Genomic DNA, 20,119 nt, shown 5'->3' with positions numbered 1-20,119 from the left:
ATTGTGCATGTTGTATTTAAACAACTGGTAAGGTTTCTTAAAAATCTGTAAAAAGTTTTCATATATATTTATCATTTTTTTCTTTAAATAAAGGGCTATATATTGAAGCTACAGTAATATTCGGTGATATAAATAATTTCATTCGATGTAGCTCAATCAGATTGTGAATTCCTAAAATTAATTACTACTATGGGTAATCATGAAAATATTATTAGATAATAGATACACCAATCAAAAATTTAAAGATCAAGAAATTGACTGATAATAGAAAATTAGATATTATTTTATTAGAGCATTTTTTATACAGCTTTTTTTAATAATAATAAAAAATGAAAATTACTAAAATTACTAAAATTACTATTAATAGATCGATCAGCGATTTATTTTTTCAAGCATCTCCAAATTATATTGGAAAAGAAGTATTGTAGGGAGAATTTTGGTATGCTACTTTAACACCTACTTTAAACACACTAAATACAATTCAAGAGGTCAATCTAGATTTGTAGTAATGGACGAAATTGTTGGGGAATTTTAGGATGAAAACGGTAATTTACTTTATATAACTAAACATATGACGTTACAATTTCATCGGAAAAAAATATTAGAAGAGCAATAATCATAAATAATAAGAATATTCCTTTATTCACTGTTTTTTTTTCTTGCAATTTGACCGCACAATAGATTTTTGCTTAGAAATCAAAATTTTCATGATAATCAATCCAAAAATGGAAAATGATAATTAAAATTCGTAAATAATTTCCCGATCGGATCGGATAAATTATATGAAAATCAACCGAAAAATTCGAAAAAGAAATATTAATAATCAAATTTAGAATAATTTAATATTATTTGTTGAAGATAGAGTTTGAACTAATAAAGAAAAAATGTCGCGAAAACATGTCAAAATTTTGTTATACGTAATACGTTGGTTTTTATCAGATGTAACAGATGTAAAAAAAAAAGAAAAAAAAAACAAAAGAATTTAATTTAATTCGTACATAACTGACAAACAAATATATCTTCGGATCGGAAGAGCATAATAATCTACCGTTTTATATATACAGTATATATATAAAAAATGTACAAAATGGATATATAGTATATGTAAATACATATGTGTTGTGCATTATATACTGTACACACACATTACACAGTATATATATATATATATTGTATATTTTAATACTCCCTTTTCTTGGCAAACTTACCAACTAAAAGGATATATTAATAACAAATATGCAAGATGTAATCGAAATTATGCATCAACATTTTTTGTTCAACTAAATAAGAGGAGGACGAAGCGGCCGAGGCGCGATAATATCAAGAACGGATTCATATTAACTGCGCAATGAAATAACTGCGCAAAGAAATAGCAAAGTATTTAGAATACCATTGTAGATTTTTTTTTATAATATAATAAAATTCTCATTCATTATTCATGAATGATTTTGTCATTTTTGGTTATTATTGGTTTAAATTTTTCTTAAAGGAAAAGATAAAAAATCGAATTAGTATTAGTTAAAAAAGATAATAATATACATTTTAAACGTTTGTATTTTCGGCTTCAATCAATGCCGACCATTTTTTGAGAAAAATAATTTATCCGAATCCGGTTTGCGCAGTATTTCGGCAATGGTTCCTTTTTTGAGGAAATGACGCGAAATGATTTGTAATTTTTATGTACTGCGGAGTTGGGCGCTAATTACTTACTACGCCTTGCTTTCAATAATTTCACTAATATGGTAAGTATGATGTAAATCTAGAACATTGTTTTATATTCAAATTTAGTATCATTGTAGAAATAATATTTCTTTTTTTCCTTCGGAATATAAACACGATTTCATATATATTATAAGATTCAAAAAAGCAAATAAAGCGGCTTGAAAATGGCTTGATTTCTATGTATAATGAAAGATGACGTTGAAATGATCAATTAATATATTTCCTTATTCAGTATTATCTGGATAAAATCTATATATCGGGTATAATTTTTCCGAATAAATTTGAGAAATTTTTTTTATAGTATATTTTATTTAAAAAATTCTAAAGTTCGAGTTTATTTGTTGTACAATTAATTTAAATTTACACCGGAAAATTATATTGCCTCCTCTTTAAACTTTATTTATTTAATTCCTTTTTTTTTTATATTAATTATTATAAAAAATTGAAATCTTTTTAACAATTAAAAGATTGATTCCTATTTTTTTTTTCTATTATTTTATCAAATGTGCTACGATCCAAGATGATGAATTTTTTCCCGTGTGTTACTTATCGTCTTTCTAACAAAGTAAAATATAAAAATATATAAAAAATAAAATAAAATACAGTTTTGGCTTTTAAAAATATAAAAGGAGTTGGAATTTTCTTTGGATTTTTTCATTCCAGTTTTTTTTTCCATAAAATTTTTTTTTTAAAAAAAAAAATAAAATCTTCCCTCTAATCAATTAAAAAAAAACAAAAAATAATCGTTCAAATAAATAAATAATAATAATAATTTCAAAATTAAAAAAATTTTAATGGAACAAATTGAAAACGATCAAATTATTACTGTGACTGAAGTTGATTCAAGTTCAAGTTCTATGTCAACGGCCATAAATGAGAAAACAATGGTATTTATTATTTCTCTTTTTTTTTTAAAAAAAAAATAATAATAATTAAAGAAAATAAAAATTGATAATTCGTTCATTCATTCATTCATTCTTTCTTTCATTCTTTCATTCTCTTTTTTAGACAGGAAATGATGGTGTTAATGATCTCTCAGTTCAATTAGAAAGATCAGCAAAAAGGACAGAATTAATAGAGAGTACTGAAAAAGGATCAACATCCGCAAAGAATCCTGTTTATGTAGAATGGCATGGAGTAAATTATTCTATAACCGAAGAAAGTAATAAACCATCCTGGTGGAACAAAATGGGAAATTCTGATTCTAAACTAGAATCTGGTAAACATGTACGAACACTAATAGAAAATATTCATGGTTGTGCTAATCCAGGTAATTAATCTATGAATTTTGTACACATATATATATATATATATTTTCTAAAAAAAGTATTAATCTTATATAATTAATCATTTCAATTTTAAAAAGGTGAGATTCTCGCGATTATGGGACCTTCCGGTTGCGGTAAAACCACTTTGTTAAATCTTCTTGGTGATCGCGTTGGAAGTAAAGGAGTTCAAGGAACTGTAACTCTAAATGGTCATAAGCCAACAAAAAAATCAAAGAGATTTGTTGCTTATTGTACTCAAGATGATATCTTTTTCCCTCAATTAACTGTAAAGGAGACTCTCAGCTACACTGTAAGTTAAAACTTTACTGCGCAAAACTGAAATGCTGCGCCATAGTCCGTATTATATATATATTAAATTTCTCTTTCTTTCTTATTCACAAATTTAATAGGCTCGATTACGTCTTCCACGTGAAATGTCCCGACGTGATAAATTAAAACAAGTCGATAACACTATGTCATTATTGAATTTGTCGAAATGTGCCAATACGATAATAGGAGACCATAGAACTCGTGGTGTATCGGGAGGAGAAAGAAAACGAACCAATATTGCATCTGAACTATTAACAGATCCAAGTGTCATTTTACTAGACGAACCAACATCTGGTTTGGGTGAGTAATCATAGAAATCTTTGAAATATTCGCTTCATTTTTTTTTTATTAATTTTTTAATTTCATTATTAGATTCTTCATTGGCTCTTGAGCTTACGAAAATTCTTAAAGAATTCGCTGTTAAACAAAAGAAAACCATTATTATGGTTATCCATCAACCTTCATCTCAAGTATTTGAATCTTTTGATAAATTAATGTTAATGGCTGATGGTCATATGGTCTATTTTGGTGAAAGAGCTGGTGTGGTGGATTACCTTGCTGATCAGGGATATAAATGTCACCCTAATTTCAATCCTGCTGATTATATATGTATGTATTATTTTTTATTATAAGCATTTACATTTATAATTTTTTTAATATATATATAACATTCTTCTTTTTATTATTATAGTGGAACTTTTGAACGATAATACAATCAAGCAAAAATTAATAAATGGATATGCGCATAGCATTCGTGATGATCCAACCGGAAAACAAGCAATCGAAAAGTATTCTCGAAGATCGCGAACTGATAATCAATTAAGTAATACCATATTAAATGCTCCGGTAACAAGTACACGTCGTTGGGAAGCTACATTTTTACAACAAGTCTCAATTCTTACCCAAAGAACCTTTAAACAAAGTAGAAGTGTTATTTTATCAAGAGTTGATATATTTCAAACTATTGCTTTGGCTATAATTTGTCTTATAGTTTGGCTTCAAATTCCTTTCGCTGAAACTAACATAGCTGATCGTGTTGGAAGTGTGAGTATAGATAATATAAAATTCTTTTTTTTTAAAAAAAAAAAGTCATTTATTCTAAATTTCTTGTTGATTTTATTATAGATTTTCTTCTGTGGTGTATTTTGGTCATTCCATCCAATGATTGGAGCTGTATCATCTTTCCCATTGGATTTAGTCATGTTATCGAAAGAACGACAATCACGATCTTATCGTTTATTATCATATTACTTATCCAAACAAATCGCCGAATTACCTTTAGTCATGTTTAATCCTGCATTATTTACTATCCCAGTATATTGGGCAGCAAATTTATTACCAGATTTCGGCAGATTTGTAGCTTATTTAATAGTAATTTTACTTGGTACAGTAACTTCTCAGAGTTTCGGTTATTTCTTTGGTGCAACTTTATTGAACGTACAAAAAAGTATATGTAAGTATTATTTTAAATATTTTAATTTTATAAATTCTAATTGTAATATATCTAATTAACTGATTTTTTTTTCCTATTGAATATAGCTGTTAGTATGGTATTTATGCTTGCATCTATGTTATTAGGTGGATTTTATATAAAACATTTACCAATGGGCTTAAGTTGGTTAAAATATCTTGTAAGTAGTCCGAATTATTATAAATCATATTGTTAGAAAAAAAAAAATATCAAACCAAACAATATTAACAATTTCTCTTTTTTTTTTTATTATAGTCATTCGTAAAATACTCGTATTCTTTGCTTATGCAAATTCAATTTGATACACCAAAAGCTCAATTTAGATGTGCTAGACCAGGAGAATTACCTCCTGGAGAAGTTAGTATGTGTGATTTAGGAGATAATGGTCCAATGTCAAATATTTCCGGTGTTTCTATACTACAGAGTGAAGGATTAGATGATTTACCTTGGTATGTTAACCTATTGGTATTAATAGGTTTCTGTATTGTAGCGCGTGTTCTTGCCTATTTTTCATTACGTAGAAACAGTAGGAGAAACAAAGAATAATAACAATAATTATAATAATTTATAAAACACTCTACTTGTATAATTGAATCATATATATGTATGTAATAATATAGAATTATTTAAAAATTAGCTTTTTTTTTTTTTGAGAGGAGGAGGAGGTAGGGAGCAGAAAATTATTTAAAATTGAAAACATAATTTGCATTGTATATCATTGTATATTCATGAAATGTTTATATAATAATCATAGAAAAAAAAATAATAATATAATAATAAAAATCATAAAAAAAAAAATTTTTTTTTTTTCAAAGAATTTTTTAACTTTTATAATTTTAGTTTACAATAAAATGCAATTTAACGTTTTAATATTTAACGTTTCATATATAACAAACATATTTGTCAATTTATATAACATTATACCTTATGAGTTATGACAAAGTTGACAAAGTTAAGATTTTTCGTTTGATATGTCTATTACCGTTATAATTACTTTGCCTTTTTTTTTCTTGAAAATAAGTTTAAAATATTACTTGAATGCAAATAAAACCCTAGAAAATATATATATATATATATATATATATGAATTCTACGCCGATCTAAAAATAGCAATCAATTTCCTTTTACATAATAGCGATATCAAATTTTTAAAAGAAACTTTTTTTTTACAAAGTATAAAAGTACGATATATTAAAATTCAAATCTATTGCTCGTTAACATAAAGAAGAAAAAAAAAAGGTATAAATTCAATACTAGACAGAAGTTTCAGTAATATTAAAAAGCATTGGTAATTTATAAAACAACAAATACAACTTTTGTCCGTATTGCCGCAATGCATTCTATAACCAACATAAATACAAAAAAAATACTTTAAAAAAAACCCACCCATCCCATCTTTTATCGCATTATAAAGATAAAATTGTAATCCTAATGTTTCATATTGTAAAATATACAATATAATAAAAAACTCCGAGAATTTAACTATTAACATTTCCTTCTCCAACTACGGTAATCCTTCTTTGCTGTTCCTCCCTTTGTTGATCTTGCCAACGATGCTGTTTAGCGATATCATGAATTTTGAATCCGAAAATCCTAGGAATGTATCGCTCATTACTTTTGGGTGGTAACAAGTGTGGATAAACTTGAAAGAGCATGTGAGGAAAGGTGGATCCATAGTAAGCGCCGTCAATACTTGCATGTCTAGTGGATTTAGGATTATAAATATCTTCACAACGAGGACAGTACAATTTAACGGACTTTGTATAAGGTTGATCTGAAAGTCCAACTGGTAAAAGAGGTTGATTATGACAAAGAACACGTGGGCAACGACCAAAGTCTGCTTTCTTGTATTTCTCAAGCTAATAAATATTTCGAACAATTAAGTTAAAAATTAAGAATATTTCATTTATAATGTTAATAATGATTTAGAGTAATAATAATTTTTATATACCATTTTTGCCAAGCCTCTGCTTGTGATAATAAATCTCGCGTGAATCAAACCGTATAAGTGACGAGCAGATTTTTCAACTGCTTCACGCATCTCATCATCCAATTCTTCTTCTATAAAATAGAAAGTGATGTGGCTGTTTTCAGTAAATTATCTTCTCACGAAACGAAATATTATAAATATCTCATTTACTTTTAAAAGTCTTAATAAAAAGGATATATCTTTTTGTAGTCTCAATTAAGAGATATTGTTGAAACTCTACCCAAGGAATCCGTTATCAGATCAAGTGCTTGAACATAATGTTGAACTTCAGAGTTCAACCCAGTCAAATTAAAGCGATCAAGGATATATTCTTCATCTACTTCGCAAAAATATTCATTCCCCTTGGTGGTCAAAAACCAATCGATCCAGTATTTTGCATAATCGCTATCCGAACCGCTCGTAAGATCATCCACTATGAAAAGTTTGGTAGGAAATATTTTTTCCATTAACATCGGTTCATATAACAAATTAAAAGTAAACATAAAAAAATGTATATATATATTTATATTTATGTATATATACTTTTCTCGTCACCGTTCAAGTAACTTTCTTGTTTGTTATCTTTAATTTCTTCAATTTCCAGATCGTCCTTGATGATTATTTGTTTTCGATATTAACTGTTTCTTAGTTGAGACTTGTTCGTTCCTTAGTACACTTAAAATCACCTTTTTCCCTGGAGAACTAGGGTGAGGACAGTTTGGAACTGAACTGAGCTTCTGTTCGTTTAGCTAAAAGGTTTATTTTGTTTGAAAGAAAGGTTTATAATTTATAACACCAACGTTTGGTGCAAAGTTTTAAAATCTATTATTCTTAATATATATATATAGATATATTTTCTGCAAAATCATCTGATGAATATCTTACATATAAATGGTGATCATTGCGTCGATATTAAGCCACAATTATAGTGCACAATAAAACTTCTTTTGAATATATTCAATTTGCGAAACTCTGAGGGTTTTTATTTTTGGCAATCCAAAAGTGAGAATGAATATGTAGTAAGAATATTATGAAATAAAGCGATAATGATAGAGACAAAGGTAGTTAGTGAGTCGTAAAATATTCATGAGAAAAAGCATAAGTTTATCTATCTAGACAGTTTTTCGGAAGGAAAAAAGGAAAAACTTATACAAAAGTTATAGAAGCTTAATGCTGAGTTATTTTTTTTTTAAAAAAAAAATATCACTAAGTGTTTACAATTACGATTAATTGGAAAAAATAGTATAAATATCTTTTTCAAATTGGTATTTATGAAATTTTCATTTGTATTAGATTTTATTAATTTATTAAAAAAATCATTTGAAATCATCTATTTTATAGAAATATTTTTAAATTTTAAAAATGCATATATTGCATGCATATTTGAAGTACAGATTCAACAAATATTTTTTTTTGGAAAAAAAAATGTCGCTTTGATAAAAATTTGTTATATATTCTTTTTATATATATATTCTTTATTATTTAATTAATATAAAAAGGGTATTTAGTTGAATCAAATTGGATTATGTGCGCATTACAAGAAAGACTTATCTAGTAGTACCAAAGAAAACCTTTATTAGTAATTTTGGGATTCAAATTGTTTACAGCAAGGACTATTAATTTGAAAATGACGAATTTGAAGCAAAAGCAAATTCTATTTTATAATTAAAGAGTAATATTGTGCAATAAATTTGGGAAGTCTGGAAATGTTTGAACTGACAAATATGATATTGATTTTTATTGGCCCAATTTCTCGTATTCTTACCAATTCCTGAATAATTGATTTCTTATCCAAAGGTTCGTTTGATATAAATGAATTAAAAGTATTCTTATTTGATTGTATGGTATGTATAAATAGTTATAAAAGTTGTAAGCCTTTACACAATTCTTATATTTCTTATTTATTTTAGGCAGTAATAGATTCTTTCTAATGGTATGGGTTTATAATATTATTAAAGAGTCTTTGCATTAGTCTGTTATCATTGTATTATCGTTTACAAATATTGTATTTAATAGTGTAATGATAGAAATCTAAGAAAATTATGGTAATTAAAGTTGGCAAATATTTATTCATATCAATTATAATTTAGATCTTATTTAAAAACATTATCTGTTATTGGCTTAGATTTACAATATTAAATCGCGGCTTATATATATACTACGTTTCATTAAGTACTATATCGAATTTTTGCAAGTGTCATTTATACCAATTGGAAAATCAATTCCAATTTTAGAAATGATCCGTTTAGTTAAAGATTTGAATGTTTCTTTACGCTTTATTGCTACTATCAATCCATTTTTTACCTTGTGTTTACATTTTCAATTTCTAATAAGAAAATATTATTAGATCTTTACTCTCACATGGCAGACACTGAAACTACTGATCATAAACTAAATTTTGAGCAGAATGAACTTGTTTTGTGCTTTCATGGTCCTTTACTTTATGAGGCTAAGGTATAGTAATAAAAAAAAACTATCTTTTTTTTTTCTTATGATACTGAACTATATAACTTTTTTAATTATTTAGATCCTAAAAGCTGAAAACTGGGGTCCTGAAGATTCAGAGTCTGGTGACACTGGTCCACACTATTATGTACATTATAAAGGCTGGAAGAAAACGTATATACATTTTCGCGCTTAAGCGCGTTTTAGTTGTTTTTTTTATAAATATTTAATTAAAATGTCGTGGATTTTTCGATTTGTAATAAATATTATATCGAATTTCATATATTTTAATAGATGGGATGAATGGGTTCCGGAGGAAAGAGTAGTGAAACATAACGAAGCAAACTTAATGAGACAAAAACAACTTAAAGATACATATTCAAACAAGAAAAAGAAAACAGTCAGAATAGGAAACAAAGGTTCAATTGAGGATCAGGAAAAGAGTAATGATGTTTCAGAAAGTTCACCAAGTCATCAAGGAGGTAAGTAACATCAAAATTTAATAATATTAAACAAAGATTTTAAAACCAAACATTATTATAACGTAAGATGTGGATATTGAAGATAATAAGAATGAAGCTGAATTACAAGAAGATCAACTACAGAAAGAAAACCATGAACGTGGTAAAAAGAGAAAAAAGATTAATGATGATGAAGAAGTTAGTATTTATCAATTTTATTGTTATTATTTATTATTATTTCGAAGGTTTTAAACGTGTAATATGTAATTCTAATACAACTTTATATATTATAGGAGGAAGAGTTCATGAACCGTCTCGAAATTAAAATACCACTGCCTGAATCATTAAAAGTCAAATTAATTGATGATTGGGAAAACGTTACGAGGAATAATGCTGTATGTAATATGATAGATATTAAAATAGTTTGTTATTAGCAAATTGATGTTTTATTTATGTTTCTTCTTTCTTCGTAGTTATTGAAATTGCCCCGTAAATATACTGTTGCAGATATTTTGAATGAATATTTGGAGTTCAAACATAATTTGATAGCATCTACAGCTAACAACCAGAAATCTGATAAGTGAGAATACAAATTAATTACAAATTTTAAATATATTACAAATATGCTTTTTTATTAAAATAATATAAATCTTTTAAGGGATGATATACATTCTGAAGTTGTTCAAGGCATTAAAATATATTTTGACAAAACTCTTGGAAATATCCTTTTGTATGCTGATGAACGTCAACAATATGTAAATATCCGTAAGCAATTCCTTGATAAAGAGAATTCAGAAATATATGGAGCAGAGCACTTGTTGCGACTTTTTGGTTCGTAAGTTAATTCGTTAATTTTTTTCATTAAACGTAATTAAACTGATTTTTTTTAAAAAAAATAGTTGAACTTCCACGATTGCTTGCTCATACTACAATGGATCAAGCAGCTACGGAGACACTTGAAGAACATTTAATTGATTTCTTAAAGTAATATTTTTTTTTTTATTTTTTATTTTGTTGCCAAAAATTCTTTTTAATTTGATTATCTATTTAAAGGTTTATACAAAAAAATGAAGATCAATATTTTGCCGAAACGGAATATGAACGTCATGGTATGCCACTACCAAAAATCCAAGAAGCAACCGAAAAAAAGACATGTGGTTATATTAGTAAGAGATTACGAGAGGGTAATTTAGACTATATCCCAATTTCAATTTAATCAGTGATCTGTACTTTTTGGGTTAAAACTAAAAAAAGTGTTTTTATAATTGTATCATTGGAACAAAAAAAACCACGTATCTTTTTTTAGTGTTGTAGTTTTATTTTTCTATTTTTTTTTAATTATATTTTGGACTTGTGTTAATGTTTAATTTTTATTATGAATATAGGTTGGGTTTGTGCAAATTGCAAAACATCAAATACACCGGGATGGAGAGCAGGTGAAACTCCAGATAAGAAGCTTTGTAATGGTAAGTTTACCATAAAATTTAATATTTTGGAATTAAGTATTTAAACCATAAACGTTAATTTATTGCAGCATGTGGTCTTTACTTCTCTAAATACAAATCGCATCGTCCTGAACATCTTTGGAACAACTTACGAAATAAGTCTGCATAATCATCCTTGTATTTTTTTTACAATTGTTAAAATATAAAATAATTACTTCATTATGAAGATAATAAAATTTTGTTGTACAGTGAAATATTCTATGTTAATAGATTAATTATGAATGAGGGAGTGAGGGACAATTAATTATCTGATTATATGTAGTTTTAATGGTGGCAAATTTTTCGATTAAAATTATTATGTAATACAATAGTTTATAAGTTATGATTAAAATAAATCAAAAAACTTTATTTATAGAGAAATTTTAATTATTTTCATATTTTTCATATCTTGTATTAAACATTAAAACTGTTATTTGCATACAATCAAAAGAAACGCGTCAAACTAAATCGGATTTAGATGCATTACGTAATTTGATTTTCAAAGATTTGTGTTACAAATAGATGATAAAAATTTAAAATCTAAAACTTTCAAAAAAGTCCTCATAAAAAAAAATGAGTGTAGAACGTACAAAAGATATTCAGATAGACGAAGACATTAATTTCGAAGTACTGATTTCAAATCCAAATATATTAAAAGGTTTATCTAAAGCAGGTTATGAACGTCCCTCGCCGATACAATTAAAGGCAATTCCTCCAGGTAAACTTGGATTAGATGTTATAGCTCAAGCCAAATCAGGAACTGGAAAGACTATAGTTTTTGGTATTATAGCATTAGGAATGCTGGATTTGAATAATCCGAAACCGCAGGTTAGTTTTTTTTTAAAAAAAAAAAGTATTCTTTTCGTTTATGGATACTTTTAAATTTGAACATTTTTTTTTTTTAAAAAAAACAGGTATTAATTTTGGCACCTACTCGTGAAATTGCTGTACAAACAAAAGAAGTTATTTGTAATATTGGTCGTTATATGAAAAATTTAAGCTGTCATGTCTTTATTGGAGGTTTACCTATCAGTGAAGATTTGCCAAAACTCAAGAAATGCCAGATTGTAATCGGGTCTCCTGGTATTTATTAAATTATTTCTTTTTTCTTCTTAATAAAAGAATTGTTAAAAAGTAAAATTTCCCTTCTAGGACGAATTGGTATGCTTTTAAGTAACCAAAATATGTCGAATAAAAATGTGAAATTATTGGTTCTAGACGAAGCAGACAAGCTAATGGAGAACAATTTTTTTTCACAGATAAAGTAATTAAAATTTATGAAAAAGTTTTTTTATAATTTATTTAAACAATGATTTGTTTCTATAAATTTAGGAAAATTAATGATAAACTTCCTGTTAATAAACAAGTACTTGCATTTTCTGCGACATATGACAAGCCTTTATTAAAAGTGCTTGATCATTTTGTTCGAAATCCGCATCATATTATGCTTACAGATGATACTCCTTGTCTTGAAGGTAAAAAAAAAAATTAGTTTAATTTTTTAATTAAAACAAATAAATAGAATATTTATATTAATTTAATTTTACTTTTACTTTTAGGAGTTTTGCAATATTATCAGATAGTTGAATCCCCAGAAACAAACAATATTATTGAAAAGTTCAAAATTTATGAAGAAAAGTTCAAAAACATGGCGGATATTTTAGGAAGAGTTCCATTTTATCAATGTATTGTATTTATAAATCATCGTGGAAGGTATTTATTATTCATTTACTTTTAAAAATACTACTTATAGGGATCAGTGTTAGGCAATTGGTCAGTTTTTTTGGACATGATTTTTGGACGCTCTTTACACACAAAACTTTACTCAAAATATCTAAAGTCAAAAAATGTGTTCGAAACTCATCATTGGCAATTGATTTAGTTAGAATGATACCAATCTAGTTTTTTTTTTTGGCGTCGTGAATAGACTGTCAATTTCATTTTATCTTTATTTTAATAGGGCGGTCGATTTAGCAAATTATTTGACAAGCCAAGGATGGATGGCACTAAATATATCAGGTATGTCAAGTATAAAAGAATTAATTTGTTATTTCAAAATATTTAATATAAATAATTTTTAATAGGTGGGTTGGATCAACAAGCACGTCTTGAAACAATGTCAAAAGCACGCAACTTCCAAATTAGAGTCCTCGTTTGTAGCGATTTGGTACAATATTTAAAAAATTTAACAAATTCATTTGTGTAAAACAGTAAGTTAATTTACAAATTCATTAAATTCATTTAAGATTGCTAGAGGTATTGATATTGAAAGAGTGAATTTGGTTGTGAATTTGGATATGCCTAAAGATGCTGAAACATATCTCCATCGAGTGGGCAGAACAGGACGTTATGGTTTGTTTATAAAGATGATTGTCTATTTTTTTTTTCATATTATTATATGTTTAAATTTCTAATATTTATTCCTTAGGGACTCATGGATTGGCAATAAGTTTGGTGGATATTAATGAGATGAATTTTATTGAATCTTTGAAGGAAAATCATCAAGTTGAAATCGAACCATTTACTGGTATTTATATAATATCTTTATATTTATTTTTAATAAAAGATTGTTTTTAACCCTTTTATAAAATATTTTTTTTTTAGATATGATTTCGTTTAAACATCACCAAAGACCGTTATTGACCGAAACTGACATAAAAGCATATGATAAACTTTTGGATGAAAGAGATACAATCAAGGTACGTTCTTATCATTAATATAAATTCAGTAATTTAGTAGTGCAATTGTTTGTTAATGCCATTATTTATTTCTTAGACTCAAATGCTTGAGATTCCTCCAGTTATATTCTCATCCAATGATAATTATGAAAAGAAAGAATCAAGTTCAAATGATAAAATTATTAGAATGGATGGTAAGAAAAAGAATCAAAAAAATAGAAAAAATAAAACTTCAACGAATGATTATTATCCAGAAGGTAATAATGACACATCATGTGATTATTATAATAATTATCAATATTGGAATTGGTATAATAATTGGTACAATTATTATAATTATGAAAATTGGCAATATCAATATGATTATTATAATTATTATAATAATAATAATTGGATGTATAGGATTAAAGATTTTATACCTCCAGATCTTCCATTTTAAAGTTTAATAAATTTAATAAATTTATTATAGTTACTTAAAATTTTGAATATAAAAATAAATATAGAATAAATATTTTTTAATCATAAATTATAATATAATACAGAATGTTTTTATATATATATATATATAAATTTGATAGAAATTAACAAATAATTTTATACTTTATTATATTAAATTAGTAAATTTATATTAAACTTTATTTTTGTTTTTATTATAAATATTTATTTTTTATATTTTTTGATTTATATAGGAAATATCAATATCTATTTATAACTATATAGTAATAGTACTTAAATATATAGATTCTATAATAAATTTAAAGATTAGTATTAAATAATATTAAATAACTCAAATTTCAATAACAAAAATTTTAAAAAGAAATATTCCAGTCAATATTGCATCTATAGAAATGAAATAAATATCAAAATATTTATTTTAACAAGATAAATCTAATAAGTTTAAGATTATTAAAATCCAATAACTGGTTCTTAAAATAGTCAAAAAGTTAATATAACTTTATATATTTAAAATCAAAATATACCAATAAAATGTATAATATTATACAATATAAATTATGCAATTTAAATCAATGATCAATTATTTTTTTTTATTATTTTATCAAATAGTTTATAATTCTATATAAAAGATTAATTGATAGAATTATTTGCTAATTTATAGCAATTATTCTTTTTCCTTTTATTTTTTCTCTACAATTTCAGATAAGACTTGCTTCATTGCACATACTGATGGCTGATTCATTGCAGTCAGAATTATTTTATTTGGTGGATCAATAATATCATAAGTAAATCGTGTTGTTAGTCGGCGATGCAAAAAATTATAATCTATAAGTGAATAGACTTTTTCAGCACCAATTTCTTTAATTAAGTCATTTTCAAAAATATATCCCTGATTCTCTGCCTTTACTATTGCATTCATAACTTTGATTAAATCAACATCATTCCAAAGTGGTGGATTGAGCTTATCTAAAAATCTGAAATTATAGCTATCTGGATAAAGACCATGATTTAACTTATTATATTCTGATTCATAAACTGAAAATCTATTTGCTGTAAATTAATTTGTTAAACATTAGATTTTTAAAAATGCTTATAAAGAAAATAAATTTAATATATACCTTTAAACTTTATTCCATCATTCCTATAAATTTTATACTCATTAATATACTTATCAATAATGAGAATACGTGTACCTGTTATTTTGCAAATTTGATTAAATTTGCCAGAAAGTTCTTTACATCCTTTTTTAAATAAAAAATATTATTATATATGTAAATCATAATATATATAAATAGATAGTTTAATAAAAACATACCATATTGAGGAAGAGCATGCTTTTCAAAATATTCTTCAGCTTCTTGATTAGTTAAATCTCCAATAATATATGGCTTTACATGTAGGGTATTTAAACCTAAAAAATAAATGCAAATTAGCTTTTATATTATTAATAAATATATTTAAAATAAACTTACATTCTGTAAGCCAGGTAAAAAAAAATGAATCAGAAGAAGTAAGTACTATATGAAAGCGTTCCCTTTCTTTTGAATTTAGTACAAACCAGTTTAAAATTAACTTAAGAAGAGATTTATCTTTATGTTCAAGTTGATTAAGTAAGTTTGCTTCATCAATGATTAAAATAGGTGAAGGTATTTGATAATTATGCCAAAAGCTCCAATTTGGAAGATAATCACTAATTTTTTCAAGTAATATTCTAACATCATCAGAAGTTTTTTCTCTATATCTATTATTAAATCTATTTAGTAAATTGAAATCAGTATATTCAAGATACAATTTTTTTACAAAATTATTCTTCAATAAACTCTTATATTTATTGAAAAATGGGTTAAATTGTGAATAAATTGAATCATATACTCTTTGTGGTGTATCAAATTGTCCATTACGCAAGTTAATAAATATAGGTTTAAAAAGACATTTAGATGATTGTACAACTTGTCTAATCAAAGCAGTTTTACCAGTACTAGGAGGACCTATAACAACATGAATATCTGGCTGTTTAACGCTAAATGCATTTTTGAAATTGGCCATTTCTCGTTTTCGGTTAAAAAAAAAAGATTCTGTATTGTAATAACGAATAGAGCCATTATGCAGTATATTTAAAATATAACTACTACTAGTAGATATGCACTTAAAGGATTTGATCAAACTGAAAATGAACATGATTGTATTGCAATATAAAAAATGTAAATTATATACAATTTATATATGAATAATTATCAGCTTAGTCATATATATACATTATGTGTCAAATATCAATTTGTATTAAATGTAGCTGAATAAGCTGATGTATATTAGATATTAATTAATACTTAATATATATTAGTTAAAATTGACAATTAAGACATATTAACTGTCATTTAATGCAAACCAACTGTTATTTAATACAATTTTGTTTTTAAATATAATTGTTTTTTTATTTATCAAATAAGAAGTTTTATTACATTAAAAAAAATTTTTTTATTGTAAATTAATGAATGGTAAATTTTTATTTACTTAATAAACTTCATATTTATTTTAATATTGCTAACCATTATAATATTAATTTTTACATTTTCTATAATAGTACTTATTATGGTTGCAATTTTCTTACAATTATAAATTATACTGTAATTAAATAAACTTAAGTTCTGAAAATTGGTTAACACTAAGGGGATTAATTTCTTTTAATAAATAAAAGATATTAATAACTTCAAACTGAAATTTTAACTAATATTGATTATTAATTTTTTCTAAAATTTTATATAAAAGTATAGAATAGTCAGTAGTAAAACAGTTAATTTTTAAAACTAATATTTTTATTAAATTTCTAACTTTATAGTTATTTTTTTTATTTTCTTCCTTTATTTATTTGATTAGCTATTTTTTTAATATAATTTTTAAGGACTTTTTAAGTAGTTTTCTTAATATTTTATAGTTTGTAACCTTTTTTTATAATGAAACTTTATTCATAATATTAACAAAAAATATATATATAAGAGTTGTATATAACTTTTTATTTAAATAATATATATAATTGACATCTGATATTAAAAATCCTGCAAAAATATTGCAAATAAAATTTCAGATATTAAGTTATTAATTATTTTATCATAACTTTTATATTATTTATAAAACCAAATATTAATATAAAAAAATAAAATTTATTTTAATTTATCATTTTTCCACTTTTTAACCTTTAGAAATTTCTTTCAATTAATACTAAATATTATAATATAATAATGTAAAGTAAATATATTATATATAGACAAATTTAAATCAAAAATATATAAACTAATTTTTACATATAAAAATCTTGATAAAAAATATATAATTTTGATAACTTAACTATAGATAAAAAATTCTTAAATTGTACATAAATCAAAACTTTACTTTATTTAATTTTACTATAATAATGATACATTTGTATATTTTATTTTTATATATGATAGGATAGATATTTTATTACACTTTTCAAAATTGTGCTACCCCCTGCAGATCATCTAATAAAAAAGATTATAAGATTATGATTACAGGAAGATTACTGGACAAAAACTGGACAATTTTGTCCAGTAATTGTCCTATAATTGTCCTGTAATTATAATCATCAAGTAATTATAACATATACAGAATTCTGAAAATTGCGATAAATCCAAATATATTAGTTTTGTAAAACCTATAATTCAAATAATAAAATTTAATTAAAGATTTCATTGTGAAATTATAACAAAATTATATAAAAATTTACTATAAAATTACAAATTTCATTAAAAATTTATCAAAAATTAACTTTATAAAAATTATGATAAAATTACAATAAAAATTATAAAAATTTAATAAAATTACAATAAATAAAAATTATATAAATAAAACTAAAGATATTATCATATAAAATAACATTAATGTAATATAAGAATTTCATTAAAATCAAAATCATTGTCTAAATTCTTATTTAACGTCTTTAAAATCTATAATTTTAATTGAAAAATATTTCAGATAAATAATTCATCAATTAAACTATAATTTTCATGAGATTTATTATTATAAATAAATTCATAAAGCATTTTTTATATAATCTACAAATAGAATTATTTATAAATAAAATCACTAAACAAAGTTTCTTTTTTTAAAGATTTTTTTTTTCCAGAAATTTTCTTTACTTTTCAAATTTTTGTTGTGAAATACTATTTTTCCTTTTTATTAAATTTGAAATTATAGATAATAAGATCTTTTATTAATAATTTTTATAGAAAGTTTAAAGATTAACAAATTTTTTGATAATTTTAATATAAAAACTCATTTTTATTATTAAATTGTTAATAGTTGAAAGAAAATCAATAAAAAAAAAAATCAAACAAAAAGGCTATTACTTTAATAGTTTATTTGAAATCTTTTATTTAATTCCTATAATTAACAAGTGATTTATTAGTATAATTATAGGAAAGCTAATAATGTAATTATTAGAGGTGCAGTCTTATCCTTCCCCTTGGGTTATAACATTGCGTCATGTGTCATATGAAGATGACGCATGTCACAATTTGTGACGTTTGACATAATAATGTAAGCTAATGCCGTAACTACTGACTTTTGACGTAACATGTGACGTATGACGTATTGTATTTAACGTAACTCAGTAATAAATTGTGACTTAATTATCTTATTAGCATTACTTTATTTTATTTTTTTTTAAAAAAATACTTTTTGTTAAATATCCAATACTTCTTTAATGTAATTGATTTCATTTTTGCAGAGTACAATGCATAATGTTGATCTTATTTTTATAATAAATTCGATCGATAAACACAAAATTTAACTTCATTCTTTTTGTTTTACGTGTCACAACTCACGACCAAAAACTCGTTATGACAGAAACAACTAGAACTAATATACAAAAGCGCAGTAATGACACTTTATCTGAAACACCTCTTCCGCGAAAAAAAGCTAATAAAGGAGGTCCAAAATTTGACGAAGTATGGCAATATTATATTCAAGGAGACGACATAAATCCAGGTCATTATAAAGCTACATGTTATCATTTCAAAAAGGAATGGTCAAGGGGAAGGCCAGTAGCTTTAAAAGCTCATTTAGCAAATGAATGTTTGGCGTATCCTGAAAACATTAGCAAGTATTGACGTGATAAATTTGCTGAAAATACGGTAAATTATACCCGAAAGATGGATTCTTCGCAAAATCAAGATCAAGATCAAGATCAAACTCCAGCTCCACAGCCTCGGTATAAGCAAACCAAAATTGTAAACCACTTTAGTTCAGATAATCCACTTCCTCTCGAAATAAGCAGCCGTATTGATTGCTCTTTATTAAAGGCATGGGTGATGGCAGGAATCCCATTTGAGGTCATTGAAAATCCATTTATTTTGGATTTATTTAAAAATTTAAACCCGGCATATATCCCACCATCTCGAACTACTTTGTCTGGTAGATGTTTAGATGAAGAGATTTCACATGTTAATAAAAAAATTGAATCAGAATTGGAGATAGCAGATAGTTTAACTTTAAGTAAAGAAAATTTAATTTTTTTAAATTGTGTTTATTATTTATTTTGATAATTAAATTTATTAAATATTAATTTCTATCATTTATTTTACTATAATTAGCACTAGATGGTTGGACGTTTAAACGAAATGAGTCACTTTACAATTATGTTGTAACAACTCCCAATAGAAAAGAATATTTAGTTGCTTTACGCAACTATTCTATGGAATTACATACAGGGGAATTCTCATTTCTCGTAAATATCAAAAATCAGAAATAAAATTAAATAACAAAATTTTACAGCTACACAATGCGACAATGCTTCTAATTGCCGAGTTGCTAGAAGAA

At 24.9% G+C, this 20,119-nt stretch overlaps 5 protein-coding genes across 5 annotated transcripts; 3 read left to right on the top strand and 2 right to left on the bottom strand.

Annotated features, from left to right (window-relative positions):
• The first annotated feature begins 2,389 nt into the window (after positions 1–2,389).
• On the top strand, positions 2,390–5,833 carry OCT59_030103 (uncharacterized protein). The gene is made up of 9 exons (XM_066146441.1): positions 2,390–2,609; positions 2,731–2,992; positions 3,089–3,300; positions 3,401–3,620; positions 3,693–3,929; positions 4,012–4,364; positions 4,446–4,773; positions 4,860–4,951; positions 5,047–5,833. The coding sequence occupies exons 1-9, from the start codon at positions 2,517–2,519 to the stop codon at positions 5,335–5,337; spliced, it is 2,088 nt and encodes a 695-aa protein (XP_065995082.1). The 5' UTR covers positions 2,390–2,516; the 3' UTR covers positions 5,338–5,833.
• Positions 5,834–5,959: 126 nt separating this feature from the next.
• On the bottom strand, positions 5,960–7,569 carry OCT59_030102 (casein kinase 2 regulatory subunit). The gene is made up of 4 exons (XM_025322238.2): positions 7,304–7,569; positions 7,002–7,193; positions 6,743–6,852; positions 5,960–6,650 (listed from the first exon to the last, which is right to left on the bottom strand). Coding segments are annotated over exons 1-4 (684 nt in total). The 5' UTR covers positions 7,305–7,569; the 3' UTR covers positions 5,960–6,269.
• Positions 7,570–9,042: 1,473 nt separating this feature from the next.
• OCT59_030101 (uncharacterized protein) lies at positions 9,043–11,362 on the top strand. Its single transcript, XM_066146438.1, has 11 exons — positions 9,043–9,214; positions 9,288–9,379; positions 9,500–9,687; positions 9,770–9,864; positions 9,960–10,061; positions 10,140–10,246; positions 10,325–10,497; positions 10,566–10,650; positions 10,720–10,775; positions 11,052–11,132; positions 11,201–11,362. The coding sequence occupies exons 1-11, from the start codon at positions 9,122–9,124 to the stop codon at positions 11,278–11,280; spliced, it is 1,152 nt and encodes a 383-aa protein (XP_065995081.1). The 5' UTR covers positions 9,043–9,121; the 3' UTR covers positions 11,281–11,362.
• Positions 11,363–11,723: 361 nt separating this feature from the next.
• OCT59_030100 (uncharacterized protein) lies at positions 11,724–14,351 on the top strand (the record flags this gene model as incomplete). The annotated part of the gene is made up of 11 exons (XM_025328428.2): positions 11,724–11,978; positions 12,065–12,233; positions 12,303–12,414; positions 12,483–12,625; positions 12,710–12,863; positions 13,111–13,169; positions 13,235–13,317; positions 13,397–13,502; positions 13,579–13,677; positions 13,755–13,849; positions 13,926–14,351. The coding sequence occupies 11 exons, from the start codon at positions 11,724–11,726 to the stop codon at positions 14,265–14,267; spliced, it is 1,617 nt and encodes a 538-aa protein (XP_025166750.1). The 3' UTR covers positions 14,268–14,351.
• A 612-nt stretch (positions 14,352–14,963) lies between these two features.
• OCT59_030099 (uncharacterized protein) lies at positions 14,964–16,330 on the bottom strand (the record flags this gene model as incomplete). Its single annotated transcript, XM_066146437.1, has 4 exons — positions 14,964–15,334; positions 15,403–15,525; positions 15,600–15,695; positions 15,757–16,330. 4 exons carry the CDS (start codon positions 16,328–16,330, stop codon positions 14,964–14,966), a joined length of 1,164 nt encoding a protein of 387 aa, XP_065995080.1.
• Positions 16,331–20,119: the final 3,789 nt, after the last annotated feature.

The sequence above is a fragment of the Rhizophagus irregularis genome, chromosome 9 (assembly GCF_026210795.1).
Source record: "Rhizophagus irregularis chromosome 9, complete sequence".
In the NCBI taxonomy this organism is placed as follows: Eukaryota; Fungi; Glomeromycota; class Glomeromycetes; order Glomerales; family Glomeraceae; genus Rhizophagus; species Rhizophagus irregularis.
This window is presented reverse-complemented; position numbering and strand designations above follow the sequence as displayed.